The sequence below is a fragment of the Coregonus clupeaformis genome, chromosome 20, assembly GCF_020615455.1.
Source record: "Coregonus clupeaformis isolate EN_2021a chromosome 20, ASM2061545v1, whole genome shotgun sequence".
Taxonomy (NCBI): Eukaryota; Metazoa; Chordata; class Actinopteri; order Salmoniformes; family Salmonidae; genus Coregonus; species Coregonus clupeaformis.
The window spans coordinates 4400329-4422345 of NC_059211.1; the positions used below are offsets into that span (position 1 = coordinate 4400329).

At 41.7% G+C, this 22017-nt stretch overlaps 1 protein-coding gene across 1 annotated transcript in view; it reads left to right on the forward strand.

Annotated features, from left to right (window-relative positions):
• Window positions 1-9560, forward strand: part of LOC121532604 (B-cell receptor CD22) — a 29727-nt gene extending 20167 nt beyond the window's left edge. Inside the window, exons 9-14 of the mRNA XM_045205263.1 lie at window positions 6197-6466; window positions 7096-7359; window positions 7726-7816; window positions 7927-7981; window positions 8065-8300; window positions 9396-9560. Coding sequence (XP_045061198.1) covers window positions 6197-6466; window positions 7096-7359; window positions 7726-7816; window positions 7927-7981; window positions 8065-8300; window positions 9396-9531 — 1052 coding nt within the window. The 3' untranslated portion in view covers window positions 9532-9560. The remainder of the gene's footprint in view (window positions 1-6196; window positions 6467-7095; window positions 7360-7725; window positions 7817-7926; window positions 7982-8064; window positions 8301-9395) is intronic.
• The last annotated feature ends 12457 nt before the right edge of the window (window positions 9561-22017 follow it).

Consider the following 22017-nt stretch of genomic DNA (forward strand, 5'->3'; position numbering starts at 1 on the left):
ATTATGATATACTGGTAATACTACACTTACAGAACATTATGATATACTGGTAATACTACACTTACAGAACATTATTATATACTGGTAATACTACACTTACAGAACATTATGATATACTGGTAATACTACACTTACAGAACATTATTATATACAGGTAATACTACACTTACAGAACATTATGATATACTGGTAATACTACACCTACAGAACATTATGATATACTGGTAATACCACACTTACAGAACATTATGATATACTGGTAATACTACACTTACAGAACATTATTATATACAGGTAATACTACACTTACAGAACATTATGATATACTGGTAATACTACACTACATAACATTATGATATACAGGTAATACTACACTTACAGAACATTATGATAAACTGGTAATACTACACTACATAACATTATGATATACAGGTAATACTACACTTACAGAACATTATGATAAACTGGTAATACTACACTTACAGAACATTATGATATACTGGTAATACTACACTTACAGAACATTATGATATACTGGTAATACTACACTTACAGAACATTATGATATACTGGTAATACTACACTTACAGAACATTATTATATACAGGTAATACTACACTTACAGAACATTATGATATACTAGTAATACTACACTTACAGAACATTATGATATACAGGTAATACTACACTTACAGAACATGATGATATACTGGTAATACTACACATACAGAACATTATGATATACTGGTAATACTACACTTACAGAACATTATGATATACTGGTAATACTACACTTACAGAACATTATGATATACTGGTAATACTACACTTACAGAACATTATTATATACTGGTAATACTACACTTACAGAACATTATGATGTACTGGTAATACTACACTTACAGAACATTATTATATACAGGTAATACTACACTTACAGAACATTATGATATACTGGTAATACTACACTTACAGAACATTATGATATACTGGTAATACTACACTTACAGAACATTATGATATACTGGTAATACTACACTTAAAGAACATTATTATATACAGGTAATACTACACTTACAGAACATTATGATATACTGGTAATACTACACTACATAACATTATGATATACAGGTAATACTACACTTACAGAACATTATGATAAACTGGTAATACTACACTACATAACATTATGATATACAGGTAATACTACACTTACAGAACATTATGATAAACTGGTAATACTACACTTACAGAACATTATGATATACTGGTAATACTACACTTACAGAACATTATTATATACTGGTAATACTACACTTACAGAACATTATGATATACTGGTAATCCTTTATCTCTAGTAGTAGTTGGTGGAAATGTTGAGGGTTGTACTTTTATGTTTTTATTCTCTCTTCATTCAGACCTGCAGGTGAAGGTGACTCCTGACACAGTATCAGAAGGACATAGTGTGACACTGACCTGTAGCACCACCTGTACTCTGACTGACAACCCCACCTACATCTGGTACAAGAACGGACAACGTCTAGATGAGCCCACTTCCCAACAATACCCTAGTAAAATGGTGGTCTGGGATTCTTCTGTGAACATTTACTCCTGTGCTGTTGAAGGCTATGAGGGTCTCCATTCTCCTGTAGTTTGTGAGTATGAATACAACTAGTATTCTACTTAGGAAGTATCAATCATTTAAGGTCAATGAGAAGGGTATTACTTTACCTATCAACATTCATCATTACATAGAAATGACAGACAATGTCATAGATGTATGTACTCTGACTGTCATAGGTAACACTGCATAGCACATTATACAGTTTTGAAGAGTCATGAAATTAATCATTAATTCTAAACAATGTACTCTGTTTTAATTCCCCTTTCATTTAGGTTTTCAGGTGAAGGTGACTCCTATACGGTGGACAACGTCAAAGACACTGACCTGTAGCTCCACCTGTATTCTGACTGGTAACCCCACCTACATCTGGTACAAGAACGGACAGATAGTAACTGACAACACTTCCCCCTATTCAGTCTACGCTGATGCTGCAGACAGCTACTCCTGTGCTGTAAAAGGCCATGAGGATCTCCACTCTCCTGCAGTGTGTGAGTTTTTATTTAATTAATAATACTGTATAACCTGTGTGTGGGTTGGTTTCACTGAGAGCTTGAGAACTTTGAGCATTTTCAGAAAGAACTGAGAATACAATCTAGTTGTCCTGTTATGTCACTGTGTTTCAGGTGTTCAGGGTCAGGACTGCAACAGAGTGACTTACACCAAGAGGAGAATGTGTGCCTTGAGGGGGTCAACAGTGGACATATCCTGTACTTATGTTGGTTATTATTACCCCACATCAACATTCTGGTTTAAAAGTGATAGGTTGATCCCTAAGGACCTAACCAAAGACCCAGAGTATTTCGGTCGAGCCTTGGAGAGAGGTCACACCACCCTGAGAATCACAGATCTGAGAGAAGAGGACTCAGCTGAGTACCACTTCATTTATAAAAACAACTACAACTTTGAATGGGGTCATAGTTTCCCTGGAACAAAGCTGACTGTCACAGGTAAAACTACACTTACATAACATTATGATATACTGGTAATACTACACTTACAGAACATTATGATATACAGGTAATACTACACTTACAGAACATTATGATATACTGGTAATACTATACTTACAGAACATTATGATATACTGGTAATACTACACTTACAGAACATTATGATATACTGGTAATACTACACTTACAGAACATTATGATATACTGGTAATACTACACCTACAGAACATTATGATATACTGGTAATACTATACTTACAGAACATTATGATATACTGGTAATACTACACCTACAGAACATTATGATATACTGGTAATACTATACTTACATAACATGATGATATACTGGTAATACTATACTTACAGAACATTATGATATACTGGTAATACTATACTTACATAACATTATGATATACTGGTAATACTACACCTACAGAACATTATGATATACTGGTAATACTATACTTACACAACATTATGATATACTGGTAATACTATACTTACAGAACATTATGATATACTGGTAATACTATACTTACATAACATTATGATATACTGGTAATACTACACCTACAGAACATTATGATATACTGGTAATACTACACTTACAGAACATTATGATATACTGGTAATACTATACTTACAGAACATTATGATATACTGGTAATACTATACTTACAGAACATTATGATATACTGGTAATACTATACTTACATAACATTATGATATACTGGTAATACTACACCTACAGAACATTATGATATACTGGTAATACTATACTTACATAACATTATGATATACTGGTAATACTATACTTACAGAACATTATGATATACTGGTAATACTATACTTACATAACATTATGATATACTGGTAATACTACACCTACAGAACATTATGATATACTGGTAATACTACACTTACAGAACATTATGATATACTGGTAATACTATACTTACATAACATTATGATATACTGGTAATACTACACTTACAGAACATTATGATATACTGGTAATACTATACTTACAGAACATTATGATATACTGGTAATACTATACTTACAGAACATTATGATATACTGGTAATACTATACTTACATAACATTATGATATACTGGTAATACTACACCTACAGAACATTATGATATACTGGTAATACTATACTTACATAACATTATGATATACTGGTAATACTATACTTACAGAACATTATGATATACTGGTAATACTATACTTACAGAACATTATGATATACTGGTAATACTACACCTACAGAACATTATGATATACTGGTAATACTATACTTACATAACATTATGATATACTGGTAATACTATACTTACAGAACATTATGATATACTGGTAATACTACACTTACAGAACATTATGATATACTGGTAATACTACACTACATAACATTATGATATACAGGTAATACTACACTTACAGAACATTATGATAAACTGGTAATACTACACTACATAACATTATGATATACAGGTAATACTACACTTACAGAACATTATGATAAACTGGTAATACTACACTTACAGAACATTATGATATACTGGTAATACTACACTTACAGAACATTATGATAAACTGGTAATACTACACTACATAACATTATGATATACAGGTAATACTACACTTACAGAACATTATGATAAACTGGTAATACTACACTTACAGAACATTATGATATACTGGTAATACTATACTTACAGAACATTATGATATACTGGTAATACTACACTTACAGAACATTATTATATACTGGTAATACTACACTTACAGAACATTATGATATACTGGTAATCCTTTATCTCTAGTAGTAGTTGGTGGAAATGTTGAGGGTTGTACTTTTATGTTTTTATTCTCTCTTCATTCAGACCTGCAGGTGAAGGTGACTCCTGACACAGTATCAGAAGGACATAGTGTGACACTGACCTGTAGCACCACCTGTACTCTGACTGACAACCCCACCTACATCTGGTACAAGAACGGACAACGTCTAGATGAGCCCACTTCCCAACAATACCCTAGTAAAATGGTGGTCTGGGATTCTTCTGTGAACATTTACTCCTGTGCTGTTGAAGGCTATGAGGGTCTCCATTCTCCTGTAGTTTGTGAGTATGAATACAACTAGTATTCTACTTAGGAAGTATCAATCATTTAAGGTCAATGAGAAGGGTATTACTTTACCTATCAACATTCATCATTACATAGAAATGACAGACAATGTCATAGATGTATGTACTCTGACTGTCATAGATAACACTGCATAGCACATTATACAATTTTGAAGAGCCATAAAATTAATCATTAATTCTAAACAATGTACTCTTTTTTAATTCCCATTTCATTTAGGTTTTCAGGTGAAGGTGACTCCTACTTGGTGGGCAACGTCAAAGACACTGACCTGTAGCACCACCTGTACTCTGACTGGTAACCCCATCTACATCTGGTAAAAGAACGGACAGATAGTAACTGACAACACTTCCCCCTATTCAGTCTACGCTGATGATGCAGACAGCTACTCGTGTGCTGTAAAAGGCCGTGAGGATCTCCACTCTCCTGCAGTGTGTGAGTGTGGACTTACCTCAGTATTTAGTATAACTTTTCAAGTATAACTATTCTGTCTGCTAAACAGCCCTCACCGTTATCTAACCAAACTGCAACACAGGATTACTGCAGCTCATAATTGTAGTGTGTAAATCATGCCCTCTTGTCATTGTGTTTCAGGTGTCCAGGGTCAGAGATGCAACAGAGTGACTTACACCAAGAGGAGAATTTGTGCATTGAAGGGGTCAACAGTGGACATATCCTGTACTTATGTTGGTTATTATTCCACCACATCAACATTCTGGTTTAGAAGTGATAGGTTGATCCCTAAGGACCTAACCAAAGACCCAGAGTATTTCAGTCGAGCCTTAGAGAGAGGTCACTCCACCCTGACAATCACAGATCTGAGAGAAGAGGACTCAGCTGAGTATCGCTTCACTTTAAAAAAATGGAACAACTTTGAATGGGGTCATAGTTTCCCTGGAACAACTCTGACTGTCACAGGTAATACTACAGTATTATGATATACTAGTAATATTACACTTACAGAACATTATGATATACTGGTAATACTACACTACATGTATGAAACACAGAGATGTATGTGGTTTTATACATATCATTTTAGGTCTGCAGGTGAAAGTGATTCCTGCTGCAGAGGGACAGAAGACACTGACCTGTAGCACCACCTGTCCTCTGACTAACAACCCCAACCCCACCTACATCTGGTACAGGAATGGACACAAAGTAAAGGAGGACTCTTCCAGCTCGTACTCAGGCTCCTTTATTGATACAGACAGTTACTCCTGTACAGTAAAATACCATGAGGGTCTCAGCTCTCCTGCAGTGTGTGAGTCCAGTACAATAGTACAGTATTCTACTCAGCAAGTATCATGAACTCAGGCAAAAGAGACATGTCTTACTTTATCAATCATTACAGAACAAAAATATTATTATTTTTTTAACTAATTGTCTATATTACTTTAAATTATTATGATTATAATTATTATTAAAGAATTGTGACATTACCACTTTGGGACATTCATCTTTCTATCAGATAAACCAAAGAACACCTCAGTGTCAGTCAGTCCCTCTGGTGAAATAGTGGAGGGCAGTTCAGTGACTCTGACCTGCAGCAGTGATGCCAACCCACCTGTGCAGAGTTACACCTGGTGGTACAGGAAGAATGGAGACCCCTATCAGAGGATGACAGGACCACATCATGTCTTCAATCAAATCCAGTCATCTGACATTGGAGAGTACTACTGTGAGGCACAGAATGAGATAGGGAAAGACAGGTCTACGACCATCAACATGGATGTGAAGTGTGAGTAAAGTACAGCTCAGTGTTTGAATGCTAAGGTAGCAAAACAATAGTAATTAAATGAACTAGTCCTAAAGCATACCATCTGCATATGTGTATTTGTTAACGTTTTGTGTAAATTAGAGTTTTAGATAGTTCTCTGACTTAACGGATAATTATTTTTTTTCATTTGTAAATATACTACTGTCATAAATATACTACTGTCCTAACCCTCTGACAAATTCTCCTTTACCAGATGGCCCAAAAATCACCTCAGTGTCAGTCAGTCCCTCTGGTGAAATAGTGGAGGGCAGTTCAGTGACTCTGACCTGCAGCAGTGATGCCAACCCACCTGTGGAAAAATACACCTGGTACAAGAAAAATGGAGCTTCACTGACAGGATCTGAAAAGACATACAATTTCACAGCCATCAGCTCTGAGGACAGTGGAGAATACTACTGTGAGGCTGAGAATAAATATGGACGTCTCAACTCTTCTTCTGTGTCTGTGGACGTTAAGTGTTAGTACACCTAACCTCATCTTTTGATCAGAGGATCACATTTAAATTAATATTTAAATCACAAGTCCAAGTTTCATGATGTTACTCATGTAAAAAACTATTTAAAACACTGTTGTTACATATTGTTCACCAGATGGCCCAAAGAACACCTCAGTGTCAGTCAGTCCCTCTGGTGAAATAGTGGAGGGCAGTTCAGTGACTCTGACCTGCAGCAGTGATGCCAACCCACCTGTGAACAAATACACCTGGTACTTTCAAAATAAGACTTTTCAAAATGGATTTGGACAGATCTACAACATAAGTAATTTCAAGTCTAAGGACAATGGACATTACCACTGTGAGGCCTGGAATGGAAGAGGGTCTAGGAACTCTACAGTTCTGATGATAACTTTACCAGGTGAATTTTCACCTTCAATATTTCAGTACAAAATTACATTTCAAGCTAATATTAATAATTATACTTTGGCTTATCATACTTTGTTTTATAATAATAATAATAATATGCCATTTAGCAGACGCTTTTATCCAAAGCGACTTACAGTCATGCGTGCATACATTTTTTTTGTGTGTGTATGGGTGGTCCCGGGGATCGAACCCACTACCTTAGCGTTACAAGCGCCGTGCTCTACCAGCTGAGCTACATATATATAATTATATATACGTTGAGATGAGATCACTTAAGAAATATTGTATTATTGTCCTGTACTACGATTATTTTCAGTTTATAACATGCAGTACTCGTATCATCCATATTTTAATTTAGGGAAACAAACATCAGTTATGACTGCAGCTGTAGGAATCATAGTTGTTGTTCTGGTTCTCATCTTCTGTCTCTCTGGCTTCATGTGGTTCAGGTGAGTGATCTTTTAAAGATTATTTCACTCTAACACTTTTTTATGGACTCTTTGTTAATTGATTAATTCATTCATTCAATAATGAATTAATTCATTAATGTGCAAACCAGGAAGAAGGCCTCCAAATCCACCTCTGACACAAGAGACACATCAGAGAATGTACAGGTGAGTCTGTTAGAAACAGATTATTTGTATTGCTTTGTGGAACATTTCTACTCCTCATGTTGTCTGTCCTCTCACCCCATCAGGGAGACTCTAGTCCAGTATATGACAACATCTCAAGCATGGCCATGACCCCTACTGCAAAACAGAGAGCAGCCACCGTAGACCAGGATGACGTTCACTACGCCAGCGTCCACTTCTCTCGCTCCAAAAACCAGGAAGTGCCTCTGTACTCCACCGTCCAACTGCCTCAACCCCAGAAACAGGACGAGGATGTCCAGTACGCTGCTGTGAAATTCAACCGCCCTAGTGCTGCCACACCGTGAGCAAATTCTGCCATTAAAATAACATGGAGCCAATACTAGAACATTGTGAATACACCACATTAAAGGAGAAGTTTGCTTTTTTACAACCAAATTTATATTTCTGATGTAAATGGCATGCTATAGAAGGGTCTAGACACCTTTTTTTGCGATTTCACTTGTTTTTGAGAAACTTAACCCAACCAGCAATTAACTTCCACGTCCTCGTTGTGCAGTACAGAGGCTCTGAAATAACATGAACAAATGCTCCAAAAACACCCAAATACATCCTTTTAGAAACTGAAATGCTCTCAGTAAAGTGATGCAGGTCTTTAGATGTTGCAGTTGTACACATGAAATTGTGTCATTCCAAACTTTATCCGCAACATTATATTCCATTTTGTGTGACTGACGCTGTTTCCCCTGTCCAACTGTTCCATTCTCCGTGTAGCCTGCTGCTAGAATGGACCAGAGGCATCGTTCGAGTCGCAACAACATGGAACATAACGTTGCGGATGAAGTTCAGAATGACACAATTTCATATGTACAAAATTTAAAGACGTGCATCACTACAGACTACTTTGAGCTTTTTCGTTTCTAAAAGGATGTTTTGGGTGTTTTTGGAGCCGACTTACTGCACACGAGGATGAGGAAGTGAATCGCTGGTTGGGGATAGTTTCACAAAAACAAGAGAAATCGCAAAAATAATAATCTGGACCCTTCTATAACATACTAATTACATATATATTTTTTATTTATTTGGTTGTTAACAAGCTGTATTCTAGTTTCAGCTCATTCATATGCTGCTGTTTATCGGACGAGAGGACCATGATGTCATTAATAAGCATAAAAGTTGTCCCCAAGTGGCCACTAGTGATGGCATTTCCTTAAACTACGAACCCAACAATGGACATCTCAAGACAATTACTATGTCTATAATGAGAGAGTGGTGATCTGTTCTATCGATGTGTTCCAAATGGAACCCTATTCCCTATTTAGTGCACTACTTTTGACTAGAGACATAAAGGCCTTGTTCAAAGTAATGCACTATAAAGAGGATAAGATGGGGGTTTTGGGACACATTTTCTGTTTAATTTCTGTTTCTCTCTCCTCAGACCCGCAGCAGCACAAGCAGCTGAGGAGGACTCCTCTGAGATCTACAGTAGAGTCAACTACCCAGAACCAAGAAGACCTGAAAACAAGTCTGACACAACCCCTGTATATCTGGACCTGTATAGTCCAACTAAGTGATATAATAATATAAAATAATATATGCCATTTATTCAAAGTTAGTTGGAGTGCTGATCTAGGGTCAGTTGTGCCTTTTAGACAATGATGAATAAGAGGGGGAACCTTGTAAATAATGTTTGTGTTAAATATATTCCATTCCATTTTTTAAGTAACATAGAACAAAGATATAAGTTACAGCAAACCCAGAATCTGAACATAAAGACTTTGACAATACCTTTGCTTTGTATTTCTGAAGTAGCCTCGATGTCCAGTTAGATTTTATATGAAGGCTAAGAACATAATTGTTTTAAAATGTCTTCTTGATGTTTGCTCTCAGGAACAATACATTTATTCTATTCTATTCTATTACGTTATACAGTACTGTAAGATGATACATAATATACCTTTGCTTGATATTTTCATATACATTTTTTATTGCTTTTATGACAAAGTTATAAAGTAATATTTTGCCTCAGTGTCCTGATGCAACTACTTGATGCAACGTTTCTTATCGCTTGTATAAAAATACAAAATATTGGAAACTATTAAGTGTGGATTGTGTTTAATAAACTTGTAAGATTAAACTTAATTGTCATTGTTTTTATCTTGTTATAACAGTATCTTCAGTGGAGAGAAAATGGAAAGCTTTCAAAATCACACCTCTTGTACTGTACAGTACATACAGTAACTACAAATAATACATTTCCATTGGTTTGTAGAGCAATAGTGGTTTATTCACCTTCATCATCATCATCATGTCTGTACAAAATATACACAGACACTTTCAGAAGGAGCAATGTCCAGCACCTAGACACACAACCAGTTACATTAAATATTATGTATTGTCATTTTTAAAACACACATCATGCAGACACAATATGGAATCACATTGATATTTGGAGTGTTGAAGGTAGTTCTATCAAAGATGGAACATTCCGGAATGTTCGATGATTGATAATAATACATCTCACTGTTAACAAGTTCAGACCAAACAGTGAGATTATTGCTTGATTTAAAGCCTTTTCTCCTTAGAAGAATAACAGTCCACCATTATGTCCAACTAGCAGTTAGAGAATAGATTACATCATTGTATGGCGAGAATGTGATGTCATATAGAATGAGTGCTCTGGTCTCTAACGTGCTGTGGCTCTTGACCTCCTAACTGGTACCACACGGCAAGCGGTACCGGAGCACCAAGTCTAGGTCCAAAAGGCTTCTACCCCCAAGTCATAAAACTCCTGAACAGCTAATCATGGCTACCCGGACTATTTGCATTGCCCCCCCACCCCATCCTTTTACGCTGCTGCTACTCTGTTTATTATTTATGCATAGTCACTTTAACTCTACCCACATGTACATATTAACTCAATTACCTCAACTAACCGGTGCCCCCGCACATTGACTCTGTACCGGTACCCCCTGTATATAGCCTCCCTACTGTTATTTTATTTTACTGCTGCTCTTTAATTATTGGCTATTTTCCAATTTTTTACTTATCTATTTTTTACTTAACACTTTTTTTATTTTTTATTTTCTTAAAAACTGCATTGTTGGTTAAGGGCTTGTAAGTAAGCATTTCACTGTAAGGTATACCTGTTGTATGTGGCAAATACAATTTGATTTGATTTGATTTGGTGTCTGACCTTCCCAGGTCGGTATCTCTCTTTGGGGACAGAGAGGGGCTAGGGGTGGATGGGAGAGTGGAGATCCCATGGAGAGATACCTTTTATCCCCCTGACAGCCCCACTGAGTCTGTTTTTGGGATAGAGTTAGGGGTGGGGGCAGGGGCAGTGGGAGTCAATATGGGCATCCCTTCTGTTAGGCCACATCCACATGATGTGTCACTAAATGATGTTGTCGAACAGATGCATGGACTGCATGATGTTCTCATCCTGGACGGGACGCAGGAAGGGACAAAAAGCACAACGAGTAAGAAGCAGTTGGATAAAAGGTTTAAACAGTAGAATAGCAGAAGCAGGTTCTTAAAGTAACTGTCCAGTGAAAATCTCACTATTAAAAGTTCATATTCTGTTAACTCATACCAAAATAATGTTGTTGACTTGTCGTATACTCATATTTGTGGCTAAAGAATAAATTGGAGAAAAAAAACACTTCTAAAAACCCCACCTCAGGAATATGCTTAAATATGACTTTGTCAAGTAGCCAGTGTTGTGTTCCACCATTCTGTCTGATATATTTCCAGTTTGTTATGTTGTTATTAGCCCAACATTATTGAGGACGTTAATATTTTTCAGTACCGGTACTATACACAATATTAGGAAGCTGCAGTAATGTTGAGATGCAGTAGGGGGAGCTCTAGTCTAGAACACTGGAACCTTCAGGAGTACTTTGATGCAGCTGATGAGGAGTGATGGGAATGGGTCACATTTTGCCTCCTATAAAACATGTAGGCCCACTCCTCAAATAAAGAAATGCAACTACAGTATGCTGACTTCAGCACATTTTCTATTTAGATACAGTAACATCCCTTATGTGACATGCTGTTCACACATATTGTTTTTGGTTGTATGTTTTTAGCCATAAATCACATGGTACGACTTCCTGTATCTTTTTACTTTTTGCTTTATTTTGAACTGTGTTTTGGTTTTTACATCAGTATTCATAAAGTGTCTCAGACGGTCCATATAATTATGATCTAAAAGGAAAAACTGATCCCAGATCAGTATTCCTACTCTGAGACACTTTTTGAATGCGGACCGTGGACTGAGGTTTCATGTGTTTAGTTCAGTTCAGTTTATTCATTTGCATGTTAAAAAATGTATCAGTAGAGTAGAGTATGACAGTAATACCAAGATGCATTTCTGCCGAAAGGTCCCGGATCTTAATTCAATAGGGTCAATGTTCACGGTCAAACTATAACAGGGTCAAGTATAACTGTGTGTGTGTGTCCGTGTGTGGTGTGTTTGTGTGTGTGTGTGTGTGTGTGCGTGTGTGGTGTGTTTGTGTGTGTGTGTGTGTATAAATGTAGTTTTACATAGTAATCTGATTGTGAGATATACAGTCACGACCAAAATTATTGGCACCCTTGATAAAGATGAGCAAAAAATACTGTATAAAATAAATATTACAAATACTGAGCTATATTGTGTGCTACAAAAGGGATGTACATTGTACATGTGGTTTCACATAAAGACTTGTGCATTCTATTTTAACAGCTCTGAGAACAATAGATTGTTGTGGAGACATTTGGAACATGAACTAAAGTAAGAGTGAGAGTAACAGTAATAGTGATTGGGTGGATGCTTCGTAAGATCTTTAGGAGTAATATTAACCCTGAGACACAGTGACAGTTGGCTGTGTTTAGGAGTAGTATTAACAAATAAAATAAAATACAATTGTATTGGTCACATACACATGTTCAGCAGATGTTATTGCGGGTGTAGTGAAATGCTTGTGTTCCTACTACTACAGACATGTTGTACTACTACAGACCTCAGTGTTTATGTGCTTGAATGCGACTTTGTCAAGTAGCCAGTGTTGTGTTTCACCATTCTACCTGATTCATTTCCAGTTTGTAATGTTGTTATTAGACCAACATTATAGAGGACATTATTATTAGGAGGCTGCAGTAATGTTGAGATGCCAGTAGGGGGAGCTCTAGGCTAGAACACTGGAACCTTCAGTAGCACTTTGATGCAGCTGATGAGAAGTGTTAATTGCAAGGGCGCAACTTTGGTTTTAGAAGTGGGCGGGACATATATATTTTAAACACTCCAAACAGCCTATCCGACCGCTTGGAGGCGTCCGCATGATCCTAAAGCACACCGTTGCCTCGTTTTGTATCACATTCCAATATTAAAACTGGGGGGGACAGAAATGCAATTTCAGAACGTGGGAGGGACATCCCCATCCCCAGTAAAAGTTGTAAATTGAATGGGTTTGTAGAATAGAATGAATGACATCATGGAACTGACTAAATGTAAATTGAACTTTGACCTGTTCCATGTAGAACTCAGAAGGGCAAGGCAACACATTCTAAGATACTATAAACATTCCAAATAGTAGGCTATAGTAAACACATTGTTTACATGATTCCAGTGGCGGCTCCTGAAAAAATTCTCAGGAGGGGCAATTTTTCTGATGATTTAGGTGACCTACACACATTTTAAAAAAGATATGTCCAGCAACAACATGAAGACAGGGGCAGCATATAAGTCAATACCAGAAGCATTTATTGACTGATCTGGGGAGATGGATTCCAGTTTCTGTGACAGATTATAAATAATCTCTGATGCCTTTGTTATATTAGCTTTTGGTTGAATGTACTGTCGTAGTAAATATATAATGTTATAGCTTGGTCTGACTAAAATCTTGTGCATGACCCATTTTGTGTTGGGCGTTTGTTTTCAATCAATGCTGTTCCTATCCTATAACAATGGACAAAAGAGTCCTATCTTGTCAGCCTTGTCAGCAGGTGGCCAAGGACAACACCCACGCCATAGGTCTCTCAGTTCTTCCAACTCACGAGTTCTTGCTCTGAGGACACACACACACACACACACACACACACACATCATCACTGATAACACACACACACACACACATCATCACTGTTAAACACACACACACACACACACAAAAATCCCCTCTCTTTAGGCTGAACATTTGAAGACAGAGAACCCGACTCAGAGCCAATGCAACAGTGGAGGGGACCTCGCCCAACTCATCAGGACCAATCAGAAGATCAGAACTACTAGATTCAACCTACATCATTTATTGTATAAAATGTCTGCACACAATGTTTTCGGGGCTCTCTTCTCCCTAAGAGTTTGACGAACGAGTCCGTGCACGCGATTCCAGATATCTTTACCTCTGAATAAACTGCCTTTATTATACCATATCCACCCTGTCCAAAGTCTCTACTTGGTCTCAGTTCTCCAGTAAACTTGTGATTATCAACAGTACACAACGGTAACAAACAATTGGGGGAACTCACGGGGCAGATAGTAAGGTCGCAATGACACAGAAAGCAGTTCAATGTCGGGGTACAGAGTCGCTCTCTTACCAGGATTGCGGTCCGCTCTGACCAGGGTGAAGCCGGCCGGCTCCACTTCTCTGTCCGGGACTCTGTCATCCAGCCAAGTCTCCCAGCTGTATTGGATTCCGCTGCCAGCAGCGTTTTCATTATTTAGTCCGTTCGTAGCGGGTATGTACACGATCAACAAGATCAGTCCAAAATCCACCACTGGAAATCCATGGTTGGCAGAATGTTTGTAAACTAAGTCTACAAATTAAAAACATAAAATAACGCCACACTGCAGGTCGCAACAGAGACGCTGCTAGCCGCTATTGTCTTAGTTACGTTCATGGTTACGTCACGTATGACGAAAGCGCGTAAGTGCAAGCCCACAGACACCCATAGAGAATGTATTGAAAGCTTTGAAATTTGAAAAAAATAGATTTTACATGACAGGCTATGAGAGACTTCTGGGCGATTTTCAACCTGACTGAAATCGCCCCAAAAACGGGCGGGGCCATTTGAAGCACGACTTTAGCCTGATTTGACATTTAGTGGCTGGCAGATCAGACGTGAACACTGATAACTACTGTTGCCGTGATATAATTGATTAGAAAAAAAATCCCTTCCTTTTCCCGTTTGGCAGTGCGTCGCCCATATCGCCCTATTGAACAGGCCGTCCCTGCATGATTCTATATGTAGTCAATAGAATACATTGGAAATGGGCCATACATTGGCCATTTATAAAAAGTCACCCACTCTGCAAATGAAGAAAGGCAACTAGATATGCAGTCTGTTGTACATTTTCTATTGAAATAAAACCTTCCCTTTCTGACGTGCTGGTTTGGTCCTCATGCATGTTAATGACTTAAAGAGGAAGGAAAGGAAGTTCTGCATCAGCTACTTGTGCCCACCTGACTACTTTAAATATGTATCAACCACAGAATTCACACTTACTACTACCTACTTCTTGTTTCCACTCACTACCAGTCAGTTGACTTACTGTAAAAGACCTCTCCCCTTCACTTCACTCTGTAAGTACACTTGACAATAGCTTGAAATATAGTAATATTTATTTATTTTTAGCCATTAGTCATATACTTGAGGGTAATGTATCATTTTACTTCTTGTTATGTTTTGAGCTGTGTTTTGGTTGTTACATCAGTGTCACGTACGTTGAAGGACGGGTCAGACCAAGGCGCAGCGTGAAATGCATACATGTTTATTATTAAAATAAACACACAAACAAAACAACGTAACTTGAAGTCCTCAGCTAAACACAATACAAGCCTCTAACGGAACAAGATCCCACAACTAAGGATTGCAAACAGGCTACTTAAGTATGATCCCCAATTAGAGACAACGAGCGACAGCTGCCTCTGATTGGGAATCACACCCGGCCAAACATAGAAACACACAACATAGAATTCAAACATAGAAATACTAACATAGATATCCACACCCTGACTCAACATACAAGAGTCCCATAAGTCAGGGCGTGACAGTACCCCCCCCCCCCCAAAGGTGCGGACTGCGACCGCACAAACCTTACATAACAGGGTAGGGTCCAGGTGGGCATTCCGCCTCGGAGGCGGATCCGGCTCCGGGCGTGACGACCACATTATCTCAGCCTCCCCGTAGCGCCCCTGGTCTGGTCTGGACCTCGGCGTGTTGCTTCCCCTCTCCTTCCTCCCACGATACACCAAGCCCTGTCTGGACCCTGGTGTGGGAGACCCCGAACGTGGAGAGGGGCTGACGTCTGGGTCTGGACTGGAGCCGCTGACTGGAGCTGGACCGGGCACCGGTGGAGCGGACTGCTCTGGCTCCGGAGTGAAGCTGCTGACCGGAGCTGGAATGTGCACCAGTGGAGCGGACTGCTCTGGCTCCGGAGTGGAGCTGCTGACCGGAGCTGGACTGAACCCCGGTGTAGCGGACTGCTCTCGTTCCGGAGTGGATCCGCTGACCGGAGCTGGACTGGGCACCGGTGGAGCGGACTGCTCTGGCTCCGGAGTGGAGCTGCTGACCGGAGCTGGGCTGGGCACTGGTGGAGCGGACTGCTCTAGCTCCGGAGTGGAGCAGCTGACCGGAGCTGGACTGGACCCCGGTGGAGCAGACTGCTCTGGCTCCGGAGTGGAGCAGCTGACCGGTGCTGGACCAGGCACCGGTGGAACGGGCACGGGCCGTGCCGGACTGGACACACGCACCACTGGTCTGGTGTGAGGAACAGGAACGGGCCGGACTGGCGACACGCACCACTGGCTTGGTGCGGGGAGCAGGCACGGGCCGGGCCGGACTGGGAACACGCACCACTGGTCTGGTGCGAGGAGCAGGAACGGGCCGGGCCGGACTGGCGACACGCACCACTGGCCTGGTGCGAGGAACAGGAACGGGCCGTACCGGACTGGGAACACGCACCACTGGCTTGGTGCGAGACGCAGGCACGAGGTGTACCGGACTGGGAACTGACGTTAGAGATCTCCGACTGTACCAGTCTTTCACTCTCCGCGCCCAGTCCTCCTCCCGTGAGGACTCCTCCCTGAGCCCCCACGAGTGCGGTGGTCGGGGCTCTTCTCCATCGATCCCCGACCACCCTTTTAGCCCCCCCAAAAATGTTTAATGGGGCTGTCTCTCGGGCTTCCTCCTCGGCCGGCGCCTTCTGTGTTGCCGTTGCTCCTCTCTAAACCAGGCCTCCACTGTCTCCTCCCAAGGACGGCGATCCATCCCAGCCTGAATCTCCTCCCATGTCCAGGATCCCTTTCCGTCCATGATCTCCTCCCATGTCCAGGATGTCTGCTCCTGGGCACGCTGCTTAGTCCATTTTTGGTGGGATATTCTGTCACGTTCGTTGAAGGACGGGTCAGACCAAGGCGCAGCGTGAAATGCATATGTGTTTCTTTCAACGATAAACACACAAACAAAACAACGTAACGTGAAGTCCTAAGGCTAAACACAATACAAGCCTCTAACACGGAACAAGATCCCACAACTAATGAGTGCCAACAGGCTACTTAAGTATGATCCCCAATCAGAGGCAACGAGCGACAGCTGCCTCTGATTGGGAATCACACCCGGCCAAACATAGAAACACACAACATAGAATGTAAACATAGACATACTAACATAGATATCCACACCCTGACTCAACATACAAGAGTCCCATAAGTCAGGGCGTGACAATCAGGGCCAGTCTTCATAAAGTGTGTCATTGCCCCCCAATGTTGATCTAAGATCAGGGCCCCCCGTCCATATAATTATTATATAAAACGTGTGTGTGTGTGTGTGTGTGTGTGTGTGTGTGTTTGTGTGTGTGAGTCACTTGCTGTTTAGCCTCACAGCTTGGGGATAGGAGCTATCATTGAACCTGGTGGTCAGTCTTTAGGCTGCTGTACAGCTTGATGGACCGTAGAGGATTGAACATTTATCCTCCTATATTTGGGGTTCTGAGAATAAAACAGCTTCAGAACAATTAATGTGGAAATATGTGTTGACAGTACTACTGTAGTTGTTGTTGTTAATGATGTTGATCCATAGTGCAATAGACAGACAGTATTCACACACACAACCATATACAGATGTAGGATCTTTTAAAAAATCCTGCAGAAACTGGAAAAGTGAATTATTATGTGGATTATAACTAATGTGGTGGTTGACACAGTTTTCGTTTAGGCAAATCAAGTCTGACATTTTTAAAGTTGAAATGACAAACTTTAGAATACTTGTTAAACCTTCAATACACAACACGTTTGCATTTCCTGTTGAGCAGGAACATTCTCTGCAACAAAAGAGTGATAAAATTAAGATCCTACATCTGTAGCACAATACAGCACAAAATATGAGCCTGGTTCATTTTCAGTAATGAGGCCCTGTGCCCCATTTACAGTTTATACTTCAATGTATCAGGTGTATGTTACTGTCTTAAATCTCTGACTAGGCCACTTTCAAAATGTGTCAATCACTAAACTCACACTTCTTGTTTCTATGCACTGCTACACCAGTAAGTTGACTCACTGTACAAGACCTCTCATTTACATTTACATTTTAGTCATTTAGCAGACGCTCTTATCCAGAGCGGTGGTGAGCGACTCCGCTGTGTGTGTGTGGGGGGGGGGGGGTAGAAGGATTACTTTATCCTATCCCAGGTATTCCTTAAAGAGGTGGGGTATCAAATGTCTCCGGAAGGTGGTGAGTGACTCCGCTGTGGGGGGGTAGAAGGATTACTTTATCCTATCCCAGGTATTCCTTAAAGAGGTGGGCTTTCAAATGTCTCCGGAAGGTGGTGAGCGACTCCGCTGTGTGTGTGGTGGGGGGGGGGGAAGGTGGTGTCTCCGGAAGGTGGTGAGTGACTCCGCTGTGGGGGGGGTAGAAGGATTGCTTTATCCTATCCCAGGTATTCCTTAAAGAGGTGGGGTTTCAAATGTCTCCGGAAGGTGGTGAGTGACTCCGCTGTCCTGGCGTCGTGAGGGAGCTTGTTCCACCATTGGGGTGCCAGAGCAGCGAACAGTTTTGACTGGGCAGAGCGGGAACTATGCTTCCGCAGAGGAAGGGGAGCCAGCAGGCCAGAGGTGGATGAACGCAATGCCCTCGTTTGGGTGTAGGGACTGATCAGAGCCCGAAGGTACAGAGGAGCCGTTCCCCTCGCTGCTCCAAAGGCAAGCACCATGGTCTTGTAACGGATGCGAGCTTCAACTGGAAGCCAGTGGAGTGTGCGGAGGAGGGGGGTGACGTGAGAGAACTTGGGAAGGTTGAACACCAGACGGGCTGCGGCATTCTGGATGAGTTGTAGGGGTTTAATGGCACATGCAGGGAGGCCAGCCAACAGCGAGTTGCAGTAATCCAGACGGGAGATGACAAGTGCCTGGATTAGGACCTGTGCCGCTTCCTGTGTAAGGCAGGGTCGTACTCTCCGAATGTTGTAGAGCATGAACCTGCAGGAGCGGGTCACCGCCTTGATGTTAGCGGAGAACGACAGGGTGTTGTCCAGGGTCACGCCAAGGCTCTTCGCACTCTGGGAGGAGGACACAACGGAGTTGTCAACCGTGATGGCGAGATCATGGAACGGGCAGTCCTTCCCCGGGAGGAAGAGCAGCTCCGTCTTGCCAGGGTTCAGCTTGAGGTGGTGATCCGTCATCCATACTGATATGTCTGCCAGACATGCAGAGATGCGATTCGCCACCTGGTTATCAGAAGGGGGAAAGGAGAAGATTAGTTGTGTATCGTCAGCGTAGCAATGATAGGAGAGGCCGTGTGAGGATATGACAGAGCCAAGTGACTTGGTGTATAGGGAGAAAAGGAGAGGGCCTAGAACTGAGCCCTGGGGGACACCAGTGGTGAGAGCACGTGGTGCGGAGACAGCTTCTCGCCACGCCACTTGGTAGGAGCGACCGGTCAGGTAGGACGCAATCCAGGAGTGAGCCGCGCCGGAGATGCCCAGCTCGGAGAGGGTGGAGAGGAGGATCTGATGGTTCACCGTATCAAAGGCAGCAGACAGGTCTAGAAGGACAAGAGCAGAGGAGAGAGAGTTAGCTTTAGCAGTGCGGAGAGCCTCCGTGACACATAGAAGAGCAGTCTCAGTTGAATGACCAGTCCTGAAACCTGATTGGTTTGGATCAAGAAGGTCATTCTGAGAGAGATAGCAAGAGAGTTGGCTAAAGACGGCACGCTCAATAGTTTTGGAAAGAAAAGAAAGAAGGGATACTGGTCTGTAGTTGTTGACATCAGTGGGGTCGAGTGTTGGTTTTTTGAGAAGGGGAGCAACTCTCGCTCTCTTGAAGACGGAAGGGACATGGCCAGCGGTCAAGGATGAGTTGATCAGCGAGGTGAGGTAGGGGAGAAGGTCACCGGAGATGGTCTGGAGAAGAGAGGAGGGGATGGGGTCAAGCGGGCAGGTTGTTGGGCGGCCTGCAGTCACAAGTCGCAGGATTTTATCTGGAGAGAGAGGGGAGAAAGAAGTCAAAGCATAGGGTAGGGCAGTGTGAGCAGGACCAGCAGTGTCATTAGACTTAACAAACGAGGATCGGATGTCGTCAACCTTCTTTTCAAAGTGGTTGACGAAGTCATCCACAGAGAGAGAGGAGGGGGGGATTCAGGAGGGAGGAAAATGTGGCAAAGAGCTTCCTAGGGTTAGAGGCAGATGCTTGGAATTTAGAGTGGTAGAAGGTGGCCTTAGCAGCAGAAACAGATGAAGAAAATGTAGAGAGGAGGGAGTGAAAAGATGCCAGGTCGGCAGGGAGTTTAGTTTTCTTCCATTTCCGCTCCGCTGCCCGGAGCTCTGTTCTGTGAGCTCGCAATGAGTCATCAAGCCACGGAGCTGGAGGGGAGGACCGAGCCGGCCGGGAGGATAGGGGACACAGAGAGTCAAAGGATGCAGAAAGGGAGGAGAGGAGGGTTGAGGAGGCAGAATCAGGAGATTGGAGGGAGAAGGATTGAGCAGAGGGAAGAGATGATAGGATGGAAGAGGAGAGAGTAGTGGGAGAGAGAGAGCGAAGGTTGCGGCGGCGCATTACCATCTGTGTAGGGGCAGAGTGAGTAGTGTGGGAGGAGAGCGAGAGAGAAAAGGAAACAAAGTAGTGGTCGGAGACATGGAGGGGAGTTGCAGTGAGATTAGTAGAGGAGCAGTATCTAGTGAAGATGAGGTCAAGCGTATTGCCTGCCTTGTGAGTAGGGGGGGGACGGTGAGAGGGTGAGGTCAAAAGAGGAGAGGAGTGGAAAGAAGGAGGCAGAGAGAAATGAGTCAAATGTGGACATAGGGAGGTTGAAATCCCCCAAAACTGTGAGGGGTGAGCCATCCTCAGGAAAGGAACTTATCAAGGCGTCAAGCTCATTGATGAACTCTCCAAGGGAACCTGGAGGGCGATAGATGACAAGGATATTAAGCTTAAATGGGCTAGTGACTGTGACAGCATGGAATTCAAATGAGGAGATAGACAGATGGGTTAGGGGAAAAATTGAGAATGTCCACTTGGGAGAGATGAGGATTCCTGTACCACCACCCCTCTGACCAGATGCTCTCGGGGTATGCGAGAACACATGGTCAGACGAGGAGAGAGCAGTAGGAGTAGCAGTGTTTTCAGTGGTAATCCATGTTTCCGTCAGCGCCAGGAAGTCGAGGGACTGGAGGTTGGCATAGGCTGGGATGAAGTCAGCTTTGTTGGCAGCAGAACGGCAGTTCCAGAGGCTGCCTGAGACCTGGAACTCCAGGTGTGGGGTGCGTGCAGGGACCACCAGGTTAGAGAGGCAGCAGCCACGCGGTGTGGTGCGTTTGTGTAGCCTGTGCAGAGAGGAGAGAACAGGGATAGGCAGAGGCATAGTTGACAGGCTGTAGCAAATGGCTACAAAAATGCAGAGGAGATCGGAATGAAATGAGCTAAGCATCTGGGAGAGGAGAGAGCAGGGCCTCCCTCACCAAAAACTTCTACCTCAGAAACTAAAATTGTTTCACTGAACCACCCGAACAAAAACTCTCCCAACTTCCACCTTTAGAAATCAGAATTGTTGTGAACCACAGCGGTTCAATGTTTAAAGGAATAGAC